Source organism: Euphorbia lathyris, chromosome 9 (assembly GCF_963576675.1).
Source record: "Euphorbia lathyris chromosome 9, ddEupLath1.1, whole genome shotgun sequence".
NCBI lineage: Eukaryota > Viridiplantae > Streptophyta > Magnoliopsida > Malpighiales > Euphorbiaceae > Euphorbia > Euphorbia lathyris.
The window spans coordinates 15,059,229-15,074,539 of NC_088918.1; the positions used below are offsets into that span (position 1 = coordinate 15,059,229).

The window sequence follows — 15,311 nt, forward strand, 5'->3', positions numbered from 1 at the left end:
AAAATTCCAGAATTTTTTAACTTCCAAAATTTCTAGAATTTCAGAATATCTGGAATTTCAGCATTTCTAAAATTCCAGAATTTTTGAAATTCCAGAAATTCTAGATTCTGGAATGTCAGAATTTCCAAAATTCTAGAATTTTCGGATTCTGGAATTTCAAAATTTTTGAAGTTTCAGAATTTTCGGATTCTGGAATTTTAAAAATTCCAGAATTTCAAAATTTTTAAATTCAAGTTCCAAAATTTCCAGAATTTAATAATTTTTGAAGTTCAAGAATTTTTTGAAATTCTAGAAATCTGAAAGTTCAAAAATTCCAGAGGTTTGAAATTGCATTCCCTTTCCTAAACATAACCAAACACATAGGGGAATCAATGCTTATTCCTTTCCTTTCCTTTGGTTTCCTTTTCTTCATTCCTTTTCCCTTACCTCGTGTGAACCAAACGCCCCCTTAGTGGAATGTAACAACTAAGTGCAATGCACTAGAGGTGCTCTAAGCATGCCAAAACATGTCAATGGTTTTCGTTGTACTTTTGTTGTTACCTCTTTTCACATCCATGTGCAATTATAAGTCTGCAATACAATTTTTAGTTTAGATAAATCTACTATCACTCCAAAGTTGAAGCATGTGTCCAGTTTGATGGTATTTAGTCTTCCGTTTAGCTCTCATTGTAAAAAATGATCTAATTTGGTGGCTTTCTTAAAGGATATGGATTTGATTTGCTGATTTTATGAGAATAGGGATCCAGTTGATTTTGGATATATAGGTTAAGGGTTCAATGAGATTTATGCCTTTAATTAAAAGACCTCAATAGTTTTTTACAATCATCAATAATCAAACCGTAAACAGAATGAAAGAAAAGTTGATAAATATGAGTGATAACTATAGTTGCATCCGATTCCACAATCACACAATCCTTTTACATTTTATCCAACTCACAACCTCCCTAATACCTATAACCTCCCATTCTCTAAGATTTTCTGCATTCATTTCATCAAGAAGAATACATACATATTTATATACAAGGAATTCATGATTCCGGATTCTGCGCTAACTAACATTCCTACATATACATGGGATATAACATTGTACAATGACTGATGTCGCATTATGTCATTGATGTGGTGTGATTGGTTGAGATCGATGATGAGAGGGTTGAAGTAAGTTCAGCGTGCGATCTTAGAACCAAGAATCAGTTGCAAAGGAATGGGGAAGACGATCGACACGCAACTGGTGAAGTCATAAAACGCAATATCTATTTGTAGGTATGAAATGCACTATTTCATTTAGTTGTTCGTTTGAGCATAAAACCTAAGTGTCGTGTATCTGATTGGTTTAAGTCTCTCTAATGTTACCGTTGATATAGTTTTTATTGTTGGCAAAAAGCAATAGGAGACCTAATCTTTTTTATTATTAAAGTTAATTACATATAGATGTCATGTGGTTTCGCCGATTTGAGGATGAGTATTTGTAATTTTTTTTTTTTTTTGCAACCGCAACCCTTTATCAAGCATAATTATATACATTAAACTCCTAGTAATCATGTAAGCCAAAATTGAACATAAAATTTTGTTAACAAAACACTATCTCTAATGTAGGTTAACTTTCTGTAAAAATCTTATTTCAAACACAAATGAAAAAGTAATAATATGTATCAAATTTAAAAACCAGGAGATAAAACAATAAAATCGAAGATGATTAATGGCTTCAAGCACATAGCACAAAATAATAGTTTGTTTACCTAATGTAAAATATATAACAATTCAATTTTATGTATGTATTAATGTACAACGCATCAAGTTTTAGTCACTTTACATATATGCAAGTTTTCAGGGATGTAATTGTAGCACCATATACCCTCTTTTAAGACAGGTTCTGGTGACTAAGGGTGCAACTTACCCCGTGCACCTCTCCATTCGACACTGGAAAAGAATGCTTTAAAACCTTTTCTTTAAGGTCAATAAAGTTCTAAAACAAGTGACATCGAATTAGAACTCAAGACCTTTCATCTTCAATGTTACCGTACTAATAAGTTATATAGAGAAAAGATCAAATATCAGTCATCTCCGGGGACTGCACCACCGTCAAAGTAGGAAGGTCCTCCGATATTACTACCACCGGCAATGCCTTCCATAAGAGCATATCTCATATCTTCAGGAGGGTTCCAATGACGCTTCCTTTGATTGATAAACCAGTTGTTTATTTGCTTTTGACCTAATCTTGTCATCTTTGATAACTTCTCCTTCTCCTCTTCCTACAAAAACCTTTCATCACTCGGTCAGAGTTATTATATACTATAACGCATCATGTCACGCCTATCAAATGGTACCATTTTTATTTGACTGCACAGGCTAGGAATATATAAAATTTATTTATTACCTTTGTTTTTCGGGTTAAATTAGTCTAAAATCGGGTAAATTATTAGAAGCACCCGGTTCTCCATGTCAAATGGAGGACCTCCTATATATATTTTGACACGTGTAATACGGACCCACATATATTATAAGAGACCCTACTATTTTAATTATTACGTGGGGTCACACTACACGTGTCCAAATGTGAATTGGAGGTCTTCCAAGTGATATGAAAGACCGGATGCTTAATATAAGAATTCCTAAAATCGACATATATCAATATATGATTTGTGATTTTTTTACACGCTTTTAATTTCGGATTCGAAAATTTATCTTAAAACAGAAAAATGAAAAAAAAAATGTACCGTAGGATATGGCCATCGGAAATGATTATTCCACCAGTCCAAAAGAATAAGCCTTGCATCCTTTGGTAACTTCCCTTTCTTCCTTTTCTTCAAGAATTCTTTTCTCAAGTTGCTAAGATAACCACTGTACTTCTTCAAGAGCTTCCCTTTTAGATTTTTATCGTCGGGCAGTCCGCCTCCGTAGGATTCTTGGCTCTCCGATGCTTCTACCTCACCGCAGCTTAATTCCTCCTCTGACATCCCTCCCGTCTCATCTGCCACCGAAAAAGGTTCAAATATGGTAATTGTAAAGATAATGTATTCATTTAAAAGATCACGAACTTACTCAATAAAATTAAATTGATCAGAAGCTTAAATATATAGTTGATATTCCTCTAATTGAATTGATTTCTCTGAAATATTCGGATAAAAATATATGTTTTTATTGACATGGGTTAAAATTTTATAAACTAAATATTCCCAATTAACTAATTTCATAAACATAAGTGCTTATGTGTGCAATTACAGTTGATGAAAAGCTCAATGTATCAAATTAAAAATATTATGGGCTGAATCCGTAAAAACTGAAAAAGATCCATCTCTTGAACTGTTCAACATTATTTTCAAGTTGCAATAAAGTTTGGACCGACCATAAATAAGCAAAGACTCCGCAATTTTAGCTGGTTTTAAGCATAGAACAGAAATAAATAGTACATAGATAACATGACCGACTTAAAAGCATTATTTTCTTTTGTCTGGACTAGAAGTGACAAAACTATAGTATAAGATACAATTAAATAAAATTCACACGTAATTATAGTATTTAGATTTAATTTAGTACCTCATTATTGATAGATTTATTATAATTGTATGGGATTTGTAAATACATTAAACGAATACAATATTATTAGCGTACTTTTAGATGGTCATTATTAGGCCATCTCCAACCGTGTTCTCTATTTAGCATACTCTATCTTTATTTTTCTCTACTCTATCTTTAAATATAGAGTTGCTACAGTGAAAGTTCTCCAACCATATACTCTATTTTACCCACTCTTCAAAACTTTTATTATTATTATATTCATTTTTCACATAACAATTTTTTTTTTGAATAAAGATAACATTTATATTCTTTATATTATTAATCAAAATATATCCATTTATTAATTTTTATCATGTTTTATAATTTAATATTTTTATTGAGTAGTATGTTGTCTTTGTTGTTTTTCTAGTTTGTTTTTGTTTTTTCTAATTCGTGTAATGTTTTTCTAATTTATGTAATGTTTTTCTAATTCGTGTAATGTTTTTATAATTCGTGTAACGCTTTTATGATTCGTGTAATATTTAAATGTTTTATAATTTATGTAATATTTAGTGTTTTTATAATTATAATTTAATATTTAAATGTATAACACAATAAAAAAATCAAATAACACTACAATTAGAAATTAAATAACATGAATACGTCTAAAAATAATACCTAAATAATAAATATACATGTACAAAAAATAAATATACATGAAATTAATAGTTAAAATAAAAAAATATTAAAACAAATATTATATAAAATAAATACTATATAAAACTAAACAAAACATTAAACAAATAATACCTAATGGACTAAGATTAATAAAAAAATAAAATTGAATTAAACAATACTAAAACAAAAGGATTTTAAAAAAAAATAAAAAAAAAAAATATTATTATCTTTGCCGCAAGCAAATCCAGCTCCATTGGAGCTGGATTTTCCAAGGGCTCTCTAAAAATAGAGAGCCCTTGGAGATGGCCTTAACATGTTAATCTAAAAATAATATAAAATATTTAAAATGTCACCATTAACATAAGTATATAGTAAAATTATAATTATCCGAAAACATTAACTCGTAAACGATAACATAGAGTTTTTTTGTAGTTCCGTAATTTATACGACACAACACGATACTAATATGATAATTGTCACGTTTAATCTAGACTCATCCAAATTTAAGTGGGATAAGTCCCTATCGGAAAGTAAACTCGAAAGTATAAGCAATTTAACATTTCTCCTGCTGTCCTTTCTTTGTTACCGATGATAAATGTAACGGTACGTTTTTATTCAACATGAAACGCAGTCGTTTTTATGGCTTGTTACAATTAGAAAATATTAAATGCAGAGATTGAGAAGGCTTACCTGCATTATTAGTGGAATTTGAGAATGGTAGTGTTCCTTTACAAAGATTAGTTAGTTGAGATTGTATGGTGGTGAAGAATGTAGTCGCCTCATCAAACGGCTTAGATAGCTCCTCTTTGAATCTATGTAGTATATCACAATATGATTCCTTCATACAACAATAACACCTTTACTTATTTATTTATCATATCAATATCAATTTCTACATAAAAAAAAAATATTTATTTAATAGGACCTGTTTTTATACAATTATTATTTTTAGGGTAAATTTCAAATAAAACCCATGTGGTTTCACTAATTTTCAGATAAATGACTATGATTTACTTTTTTTCAAAGTAAGGACTGAGGTTTTCAACTTTAGTAAAATAATGACTTTTTTGATTGATACTATTAAAATCATCCTTGACGACTTCAAAAATGACATATTTTAAAAACTACTAATATTCTAAGCAACTTTAATTCTTCAACTTTTTTATTTTGAGATTATTTAGATGATGTTTGGTAAAGAGATGGAAAGTTAATGTTTAGCGAGAGAAAGTTCCAAAAAAGATGATTTTCGAAAATCGAAAATTGAAAATGTAGTTCCATAGCATATATGATATTGAACAACTTTAATTCTTGAACATTTTCATTTTCAGATCGTTAAAGATGGTTTTAATAACATTAATTCAAAAGGTCCTTGTTTTATTAAAAGTGTGAAACCTCAATCATCGTTTTGACAAAAAGTAAACCACGGTCCTTTATCTGAAAATTAGTGAAACCACAAAGGTTTTATTTGATATTTACCCTTATTTTTATATCATTTATATCATGATATAAATGATCATCTAAAATATATTAATTACATATCATGATGACCGGTTTTGATATCCTAGTTTCAATCCCTAATTGAAATTCCAACAATATTGCTAAATTAATTATATAAATGTTATACCTATGGTTTGCGGTTATTGTTTGCGGTTTTCTATTACGGTTTGTTGTTTGCTATTGAAAAAAAGCTGCTTTTCCAAAAAAAACAGGTATTCTCTGTTTTTGTAAAATGCTACTTTTGAGGTAAAAAAAAAACAAACTGGAGTTTACAAACCAAACACCTAAAACTCTTCTTTTTTTTTTTTAAGTGAAAAGACAAACAAGAACATGAAAATGAGCAACCAAACACTCTCGAATCAATAGTGATTTTTCTGGAAAGAGAGAAAAAAATTGTTTTTTTATTTTGCAAAAGGCTTAGGTAAGGTTAGGAGTAATAGAATTTTTATAATGTATTAAAATTCCACTAATAAATAAAGTTGTGAAGATTTAAATTCGCGATCATTTGTTTTAAAAAGCTATGATAACATGTGCACGGCATTGCTCGTATTTATGGTCTTGATGAAGTAATGCCAGGTGAATTAGTAGAATTTGAAGAGGGTACTGTAGGTATTGCTCTGAATTTGGAATCAAATAATGTGGGTGTGGTATTAATGAGTGATGGTTTAATGATACAAGAGGGAAGTTCCGTAAAGGCAACACGAAGAATTACTCAGATAACAATCATTTGAACCAAAATATTAAACTAGCAATTGAGATTCAATAATAGTAATAATAGTTTTTATCATGATCTCTATCAATTTACCGTTTGTCTATTAGTAAGAACTAAATTTTGACAACAAATATCAACCTATTAATAATAGCTTTTATTATAATCTCTATCAATTTAACGATTGTGTATGAGTAAGAGCTAAATTTTGACCCCGAATATCAACTCATTACCACTCGCATTATAAACTTAATTGCAGATGCACTTAAGAGCTATATCACTCAGTAGGGGCAGAGAGAAGGGAGAGGCTTGGGCCCGCCCTCATGGCTGCCGGAATCACCCCTATCAGGAGTGATTTCAGTCCTGCTGTATCCGGAAGCCTAGAATTTTCGTTTTTATATACACGTGTAAAATTAGTCCCGAACTATGTTCTGTATCCACCACTCTCACTCAACGAGACATTATTGCCAACTCAATCTGCATTGCTAATTAGTCCCGAACACAACCCAACCCAACCCAACTCAATCTTTTATGTTTTTCTTTTGAAATTTTCTTTGTAACCAAACAGAAGATGAAAGAAGAGTTGAAGAAAATGAAAGTACCATGAAATCGTCAAGTTCTGGATCAGCTCCTATCTCACTACACCAACCGTGGATTGAGTAATTTTCTCTCCCCATTTCTTCAAGAAATGAAGCCATTTCTGCTGGTGCACCAACCTTCCACAAAGAAAAAAATATTCACAGGTTTTTAAACAAATTAATGTATGTTTCCAGGATTCAAACCCGGATCCAAGATACTCTGATACCATGTAAATTTAAACTAAAAGCTGGTAGATCTTATATTAATTTCTAACCGAAACTTTTACAATACTTAAAATTTCACCGATAAATAGAATGGTATTCCATAGCTCACAAGAACCGTTCGATCCGAAAAGTTAAACTTATAGGTTAGACAAAAAAAAAAAAGTAGTTTTTATTATTATGGTTACCAAGAGCTCTATGGATAAAGTAGTTGATTTTGTTTCTAAAAATAGAAGAAAGGGCAATAGTAGTGAACCTTCTGGCAATCAATGTAAGCAGCTAATAAGTCAGGATAACGAGGGTGATTGGCGATCTGTGTCTTGATTAGATCAAACATATCTGATTCTGAAACTTGTCCATGATTATCATAAGCTCCTGAACCTTCAAATTGGACGAAATTACCGCCGGAATTCTGAAATTCACTGCTACTAGAGACACTAATATTTGCAGGATAGTAGCTAATAATATTATCTGAACAGTATATACTTCTTGGATCAATCCTATACAAATCCTCCATATCAAGATTATGAATTTTCTGTATAAATTTTACATTGAATGCACTCTAGAAAAACCCAAGAAGAAGAAGATGATGATGATCTGAACTGCAACAGTAAAAAGATCAAAACTTTAGCCCTGAGAAAGCAAGAAAAGTGTGAAGATTAAACATCCCAAATAAATAAACGGATAACTTCTGCTAATCGGAAAGAGCCGATTTAGTTTTAGTGCAATCTTAAACCTAATCTTTAAGATCCAAAATATGAGTTCTCTTTTGGCTCTTCTGTTAATTGGGTTTGAAATTGCACCGTGTAATAAACATTAAGTTAAAATTGCACAGTTTAATTATCTTCTATTAAGCATAGAGCTAAATTCGTACAGTTTCTCAGAATAAATCGAAAAAAAAAGACCTGAAAGATGAAGAACTACTGGTGGGAGTTGCAGAATGAAAATCTAAGAAGAAGAAGAAGTGGAGATAGAGAAGGGGGAGAAGAAGGGAAAAGAGATAGAAAGAAGTGGAAGTTGAAGTTGGAAAAAGACCGGACATGACTTTCTTTTCCAAGGAAGAGACTTGAGAGAGAAAAAGGTGGGGTTCAGTAATGAGAAAGAAAAGGCACGTTCTTACACACTAGATAACAGTACAATCTCATAATGGCTAATGGGTATATGTTGCCTGTAAATTATAAATTACATGCGACACTTCTTTCGTAAATATTCTTCCTCCCACGTGTGACATTTATTTCATTTTCGGTAAAAATTAGATTTTTAATAACCTAGGAAGAGAATATCTTGTTCAAACTAGCTTACACATATCATTAGAAGGTCTCTTTAAGATATGCAAACTATGAAGCACTGATATTTTTCGGAGGTCACCGTACGCGTATCCGATACTCTAGGTACGGGGATTCGGCGGGATACGTACGGGACACGTCTAGAAAGTATCCTCTTTTTTCTTTTTTTTTTAATGAGGGGATACGCGGGGACACGCCGGGAATATTTTAGGGGTTTTTTTTTTAAAAAAACTTTGAAAGTATAAGGATTTTTTTAAAAAAAACTCAGAAAATATAAGGATTAAAATGAAATAATCTCATGATTATTGAACCCTAAACTAAAATTGAAAATCTCTCCAGTGCTCTTTTATGAATTAATGACTTATTAGTTAATATTATAGATGTTATTTGTGATTTTATAATGACTTGAAAGTATTATTTGTGTTTTTATAATGACTTTATGAATATGATTTGTGATTTATATATTTATTTATCTTTTGAATTTTCATTATAAATGATATATCTTATTAATTATGTATAAAATTTGTCATATCCCCGCCGTACCCATATCTCATATTTTTTAGATATGTCGTTTGCCATATCCGTACATGTATCCGCACCCGTATGCGTACCCGTCTCGGTGCTTCATACCAAGAGGAAGAGAGGATCTGTAATTAGCAAGTCAATCCGCACTTCAGTTTCCTTCTTTGTACATACGTTTGAGCAAGACATTCCACTTCCTATTGATGAGCTTAATAATGTCAATGATCATAGTAGAAGACTCGTTCGGTTAGGGTGAAGCATGAGAAATGAGCTTCACGCACACTTTGTTGTCCACCTCAAGCAAGATACAATGATAGCCCAGAATCCAAGCTAACATTACCATTTAGATTCACAACATATACCTTGAAAGTTGTCATTCAGCTGCAACAAACTGATCCTACTGCAACTTTCGTAGTTATCCTACAAATCTGCAAGAGTTCCATAACGAGCTAATGGAGGCTCAATTACAGCTACAACACAACAACCATCAGTTATGAGAGTAACTTATACAATGGAAAGATCTTCCATGCTGATCAAGCGAGACAACATCCCCTTGCAGGGGCCTGACAATAACGCCAATGGTAAACAAACCAACGCAGGTGATGGGACTAACCCGAATGAAACCCCTAACAGCAGGGCCTTTGAGAATTGCAAGTAGCGAGCGAGCCTGCCAGGCGAGCAAAAGATGAATCCTAAGATGTGTCCTTTCAAAGCTTCTTCGATAAAAGGATCCTCAAAGGTATGGTAGGCTATCAAATACCTTCTCATACTCTTTCGTCAAAGAGTGATCAACACGCCCTTCCCCTCGCATGGAAGACACTCCAACTACATCATTACACTAGACTGGAAGACCATAATGAACATGGTGTTTCCTTTATGAGTATGATGAATCTATACACTCAAGATGGCGCAGTCATGTGTAAGATATTTCGTACTACTCTGGTAGGGACAACATATGACTGGTATAAGGAACTACCAACGGGATCAATCAACATATTCAAGCACTTACAGGACCTGCTTGTAGCTCGATTTATTAGGGTAGTGAAGGCTATGAGAATTAGCATTAACTTACATAGTATCTTCCAAAGTAGCACTGACCTTTTGCATGACTACCTAGCTAGATTGCATAAGATGGAATCCTTCGTGAAAACACTTAACCTGAAAGTCACCATTGACACCTTACCAAAGGGTACTAGTTATGAAACCCCACGGTATAAATGTTACATCGACCCTCCTCGCAACTTTGAAGAATTGATGGCTATAAGCCAAAGCTTCGTCAGATATGACGACAGCAAATGCCCTGCAGAGTACGTGGAAAGTGATAAGGATAAGGCTCGAAAAGAGTCCCAGCCTAGAGAAAGAAAATAGCAAGTCAAGAAGGACGCCAGTGAGGACAGAGGTGAGAGCATGGCTACAATCAGAGGCAGTGGTACAGTTAGAGACCTTTCACGTAGGAAGATAGGAAATATGGAAGCATGGGCAGACCGCTAATAGGGGTCAAAAACCCCTATCTTTGGGTACGGTTTTAGGACGGGTTTTAGAGTTATTTAGTTAATAAGCGAGCAATTCTCGCATTTAAATGCTTTTGTGTGAGTTAGTTAGAAATCGGAAACGTTCTATTTACTTTTCGTCGTTTAGGCTCGTTTTGTGATCAATTTAGGCAAATACGGCCGAAATAGCATGCATAGTATAATTCCGTTATCTTTTAAAGCTAATTGGTCCGTCAAAAGTCGCACCAAACGAAGCGTTTGCTCAAAACAAGCGATTGACGGATCAATTTAGCTTTTGGACTAATGTTATCTGGAGTTTTTATACGTGCGCAGGTGTAAGTTCGGGCGAAAAAGGACATCAAGGTGATTCGACACGCATCGAGCACGTTCCGGGCGAAAACGCTCGGCAAGCAGGGCCCCGTGGGCCATTTCTGCTCGCCGAACAGGCCCCTGGAGGCCTACTCGCCGAGCGCGAGCAGGGGCCTGCTCGCCGAGCAGGCCGCAAGGCGCCTGCTCGCCGAGCAGGGGGCTGCTCGGCGCGAGCAGCCCTGCTCGCCGAGCAGCTCGCCCTGCTCGGCGAGTAACCCTGCGGGAATTGGTCAAAAAGACCAATTCCGCCCCCACGAAGCCACGTTTGACCCCACGTCTTCCTACACCAACAAGGACACGAAAATAGGTCAAAACGAGGCCCGAGCCGCGTCTATAAATAGGATTTTTCCATTGTAATTTAGAGATCTTTCGTTTTTGTAAATTATTTTAGCTCTCCCCTTGTAATTCCTCTCCATCTTCTCCATATCTTCCTCAACCTCCATTGAAGCTCCTTCAAAGCTCTTCCTTGAGGAATTATCAAGGTCCGTCCTTAAGATTAAGTCGCCGGCTGCAGAGTAAACAGGTTCCCTGAAAGGTATTTTTGTATCTCCTTTTATCTTTCCTTGTTTGTACTCTTTGATACAGTTGCCGAACTTGACTTATTGTATCTTGTGACAATTATCTTCGCCTTTAATAATAATTTAGCTCTTGTTTTGTTCTATGATTATTTGTTTAATCTCTGTCTTACGCTTTATTCAATTGGTTTAACTCATTCAAAAGCCCCAAAATCTAGTAGGCACATATTGCGAGCTGAATCTGACCTAGTCAGAGCCTAGGAGATTGACGACCTCTTAGTTGATTAAGTGCCAATTTACTGAGCCTTAGACCTAGTTTCGGCCTTAGGGAATCACGCGCTAGGAACCTCAGGAGGGTAAGTAGGGTTAATCGCCTTGAATACAAGTGACTCAGATTAGGTTTTTATTCAATAGACTTGATAATCTATCTTCATTATTATCGTTCATACCATGTTCCTTCGGATAATTTCATTAATGAAAGATCAATTAGGGGTAGAGTAATTTAGTTAGGCGTAGAATAACTTAGTTAGAATTAGATAACTTAGTTAGAATTAGATAACTTAGCTAGGATTAGTACAAATCAACCTAGGAGTAGATTAATTAAAACAAACCAACTCAAAACCCCCTAAGCCTAGATAACATCCGAGACCGAGTAGCTCGGTACTTGCAGAAATAAATCCTGTGGACGATAACCTGGACTTAAACCAGAAATTTATTACTTGATAACGACGGGGTACACTTATCCCTTAGTGAGTTCTCATCTCGAGTTAGGCGAGGACGCATCAACCGCCACAATGTGGTCGTAGAATCGGATTCACAACTAATTGTTCATGCTTTAATATGTGCTTCCTCCTACAATTTTTTGTTTGGTATGGTGATTAATGATTTTAAGTCCTTACTACAAGATCTGTGCGGGTGTAACATCATCTTTATTAAAAAGTTCAATGAACCGTGTAGCTCATGTTATTACTAGAGCAACAGGTTCTTAGTGTTGTTGTGGAGAATGGAATGATCTTCCACCTCATTTTCTTGATAAATTACTGTTGGTCCCATGTAATTAGTTCCAATGGGGGGTTAGGAACTAATGTAACTTTTTCGCTTAATTATGCTGACTTAATCAATTCTTTAAATTACTTAACTTAGTTTTGGTCAGCACGGTCGAGAGAGATGTAAGACAGCTTTAGTCAGATGCTGACTAAAACAGTTTTACTTGTGAGTTGGGAAATAACACTTAGGTCAGCTTACAACTCATCACTCTTATTACTCAGTGTCAGCTTATACAATTTATATCTTGAGTAATTTAAACAAGCAACACATACATATATATATTGAGAGAGAGAGTTAGAAATTACTCAGCAGATTTATCCTGGTTCGGCCTCACCGCCTACGTCCAGTCCCCAGAATCCTTCCGGGCTTTTTCAATCCAATACTGAGCTCTTTAAAGGTAGAGCACAAACCGTTTACAAGGCAGTTGAATATGCAAGAGTACCTTCCTCTATTCGTCTACTCAACTCCACTAAGTGCTATAGCCGAACACTTAGATTTTCTCTACCGCTGAGTACTAAAACCGAGTACTCAGCACCACTCTCTCAACTTTTACAATTGATACAAACTTGTTCATTCTAGATGAAGAACACTTTAGATGAATACAAATTCAATCTAGCTTTTACACAGAGATAGAAATTTGGTGTAAGATCTTTTTCTTGTTTGAATGTGCTTTGTATGTATGCTCTTTTTCTTTTTGTACTTCGGCAAAGGATCCAAGTGAAGCACTTGTCCTTTTATAGTGAATTCCTGATGTGGCAATCATTTGAATCTAGAAGTATCCGTTGAATTCAAACGGCTCCTTGCATCATTCACTGGTCAGCATACAGATTTTGCAGGCCAATCCTGTCGTCTGAAATTAGCAGGCGTCAGGCTTCTCTTCTTCCGCCAGGTTCGTCTTCTAGTGCCAGTTTCGTCTTTTAGCTAACGGCCAGTTGACCCATGCATCTCGAAACTGTCTCCGTGCGTAATTCCAAAGCTTCTGTATTGGTGCAGACAGTTATCGGATCTTGTCTTTTAGCAAACGGATCATTCGCGCTGTCCTGATGAACACTCAGCTGACTCTAATAGACGTTGCCTTCGATCTTTATTTCTGTCGAGGCGGAGTCAAATTCTACTCAGCTTCTACGGTCAGCTTCGTCTTCAAGCATTTGTTCTGAAGAAGACTTTTCTTCTATTAAGCTGAGTTGTGTTCCACTCAGCTTCTTTGGTCAGCTTCATCTTCAAGCGTTTGTTCTGAAGATGGCTTTACTTCTAATATGCTGAGTCGTGTTTTACTCAGCTTCTATGCCTCATGCTGACTTTATTCTGTCGTACTTTTTATTTCTGTTCACTTCAAATTATACTCAACATTGAACAAACATATTAGTACAATTAAACCAAAGCACTTAAATTTAATTGCCCCTTAATTATGGATTAACTTAAATAATTTTGTCAAATCAAAATCGTGTGGAAAGGTGTTTCAACAAACTCCCCCATTTTGATGTTGGCAAAAAATTTTAATTGTGGAACTCAACATTGAGATTCCCCATGATTGAATCACTTTTCATTCTTCTGAATTGTCTCCCCCGTAAGGGTTGCATCTGTTGACTTAAATTAACTCTAAACCTTTTAAGATTTAATCGAGTAAAAATAAGACATGCTTATACTGACTTAGTTCAATTCTAGACCTTCCAAGATCTAATTCAGATGAGCCTAGGTCAGTTTTCAGAAGCATTTAATGCTTGGAACATATGGTCGTTACTCAGTGTGGCACATAGGTATCAGAGTTATTGTATGGGTATTAGATTTATATGTGCTGAGTATATTTTACTCGTACTTTCCTTATGTTCACAAGATTTTTACTTTGTTCAATGTTTAGATTAAGTATGACAGATTAGCATAGAATTATGATAGGTAAGCATCGCATATAGATAAGTCAGTTTGGAAAAGAAAAAATGCTTATATAGATAGTCGGCAACAACAAAAATAGAACATGCCAAAAGTTACAAGTCTAGGACTATTCCTAATCTATCTTTTTATGTTGACTTGAAGTTTGCCTTTGCCTTTGGCGGTTCTTTGTTGCTGACTTGGATTTCTTGGGTCAGCAGAAGATGGACCAGGCTTCTGCTGAGTTATCTCCCTTTGTCTCTGCTGAGTTCCATCAGCGCGTTCTTTCTCCCCCGTTTTGCCAGCATCGGGATTGGAAGGAGGAAAAAAGATTCCCTATTGAGCAGCACGAGCCAATTTGGATGAGTACATTTGAAGGTGACTCGTACTTTCCCGAAGACCGTCGAAGACTGCCATTCCATCGGCCATAGTGGAAGCGGGGATCTTAATGTTGGCACTGAGCATACTTAAAAGATACTCTTGAGATTTCCCGATCCAAGTGATAGATTCTGTCAGTTTGGCATAGGATTGATGAAACATCCTGAGCAGGGCAGTGTCATAATTTTGACATTGAACATTGGTATGCCGAACCTGCTTAAGGGTAGATTGAGTACACTGCAGAATCTCATTAGTCTTCACGAGGTCAATGTCCATTTCCTGTTTATTCAGGTTGAGGAGGCGAACAGCTTCACTAATCTGTTCGATGGAACACTGGGAGGAGGAGGAGATAAGCTCACGAGCTCCAGTCAGCTCAGAGGTCAGCTGGGTGAAGTATTGATTGACCTCAGCAGAGGTTGCATAAGTTGAGTTCGCAGCTGATAAAGCATTGAGTTGACCCTGGATGGCATCCATATGGTTCACCATCATCAGCTGGAGTTCAGCCAGCTTCACTATTGATTCTTGTTTGGGTTGTTGAGATTGAAAGGATGTCATGACACTCAGTAAGTCCTTGAGACCCTTGATTTCAGTTAAAAGTTGAGTGACAGAAGAGAGTTGTGTTGGCTCAACATTAACAGACCCAGCAGCATCGGCAT

General features: G+C 35.1%; 1 protein-coding gene across 2 annotated transcripts; it reads right to left on the reverse strand.

Annotated features, from left to right (window-relative positions):
• Positions 1-1,775: 1,775 nt before the first annotated feature.
• On the reverse strand, positions 1,776-8,184 carry LOC136206587 (homeobox protein knotted-1-like 1). Of its 2 annotated transcripts, XM_065997696.1 has the most exons (6): positions 8,088-8,184; positions 7,439-7,784; positions 6,985-7,098; positions 4,867-5,014; positions 2,718-2,971; positions 1,776-2,252 (listed from the first exon to the last, which is right to left on the reverse strand). In XM_065997696.1, the coding sequence occupies exons 2-6, from the start codon at positions 7,697-7,699 to the stop codon at positions 2,055-2,057; spliced, it is 975 nt and encodes a 324-aa protein (XP_065853768.1). In that variant the 5' UTR covers positions 7,700-7,784; positions 8,088-8,184; the 3' UTR covers positions 1,776-2,054. The 2 variants fall into 2 exon arrangements, with proteins under 2 accessions (XP_065853768.1, XP_065853769.1); XM_065997697.1 differs by lacking the exon at positions 8,088-8,184 and having other exon boundaries at positions 7,439-8,070.
• Positions 8,185-15,311: the final 7,127 nt, after the last annotated feature.

What these genes read in the sequence shown, in the direction of transcription:
- LOC136206587 (XM_065997696.1), bottom strand. Translation starts at nt 7,699, where the DNA reads ATGGAGGATTTGTATAGGATTGATCCAAGAAGTATATACTGTTCAGAT. An exon ending in AAATTCCACTAATAATGCAG is followed by an intron (nt 2,972 to 4,866) that starts GTAAGCCTTCTC and finishes TTTCGGTGGCAG; the next exon opens with ATGAGACGGGAGGGATGTCA. An exon ending in TCCGATGGCCATATCCTACG is followed by an intron (nt 2,253 to 2,717) that starts GTACATTTTTTT and finishes AGGTTTTTGTAG; the next exon opens with GAAGAGGAGAAGGAGAAGTT.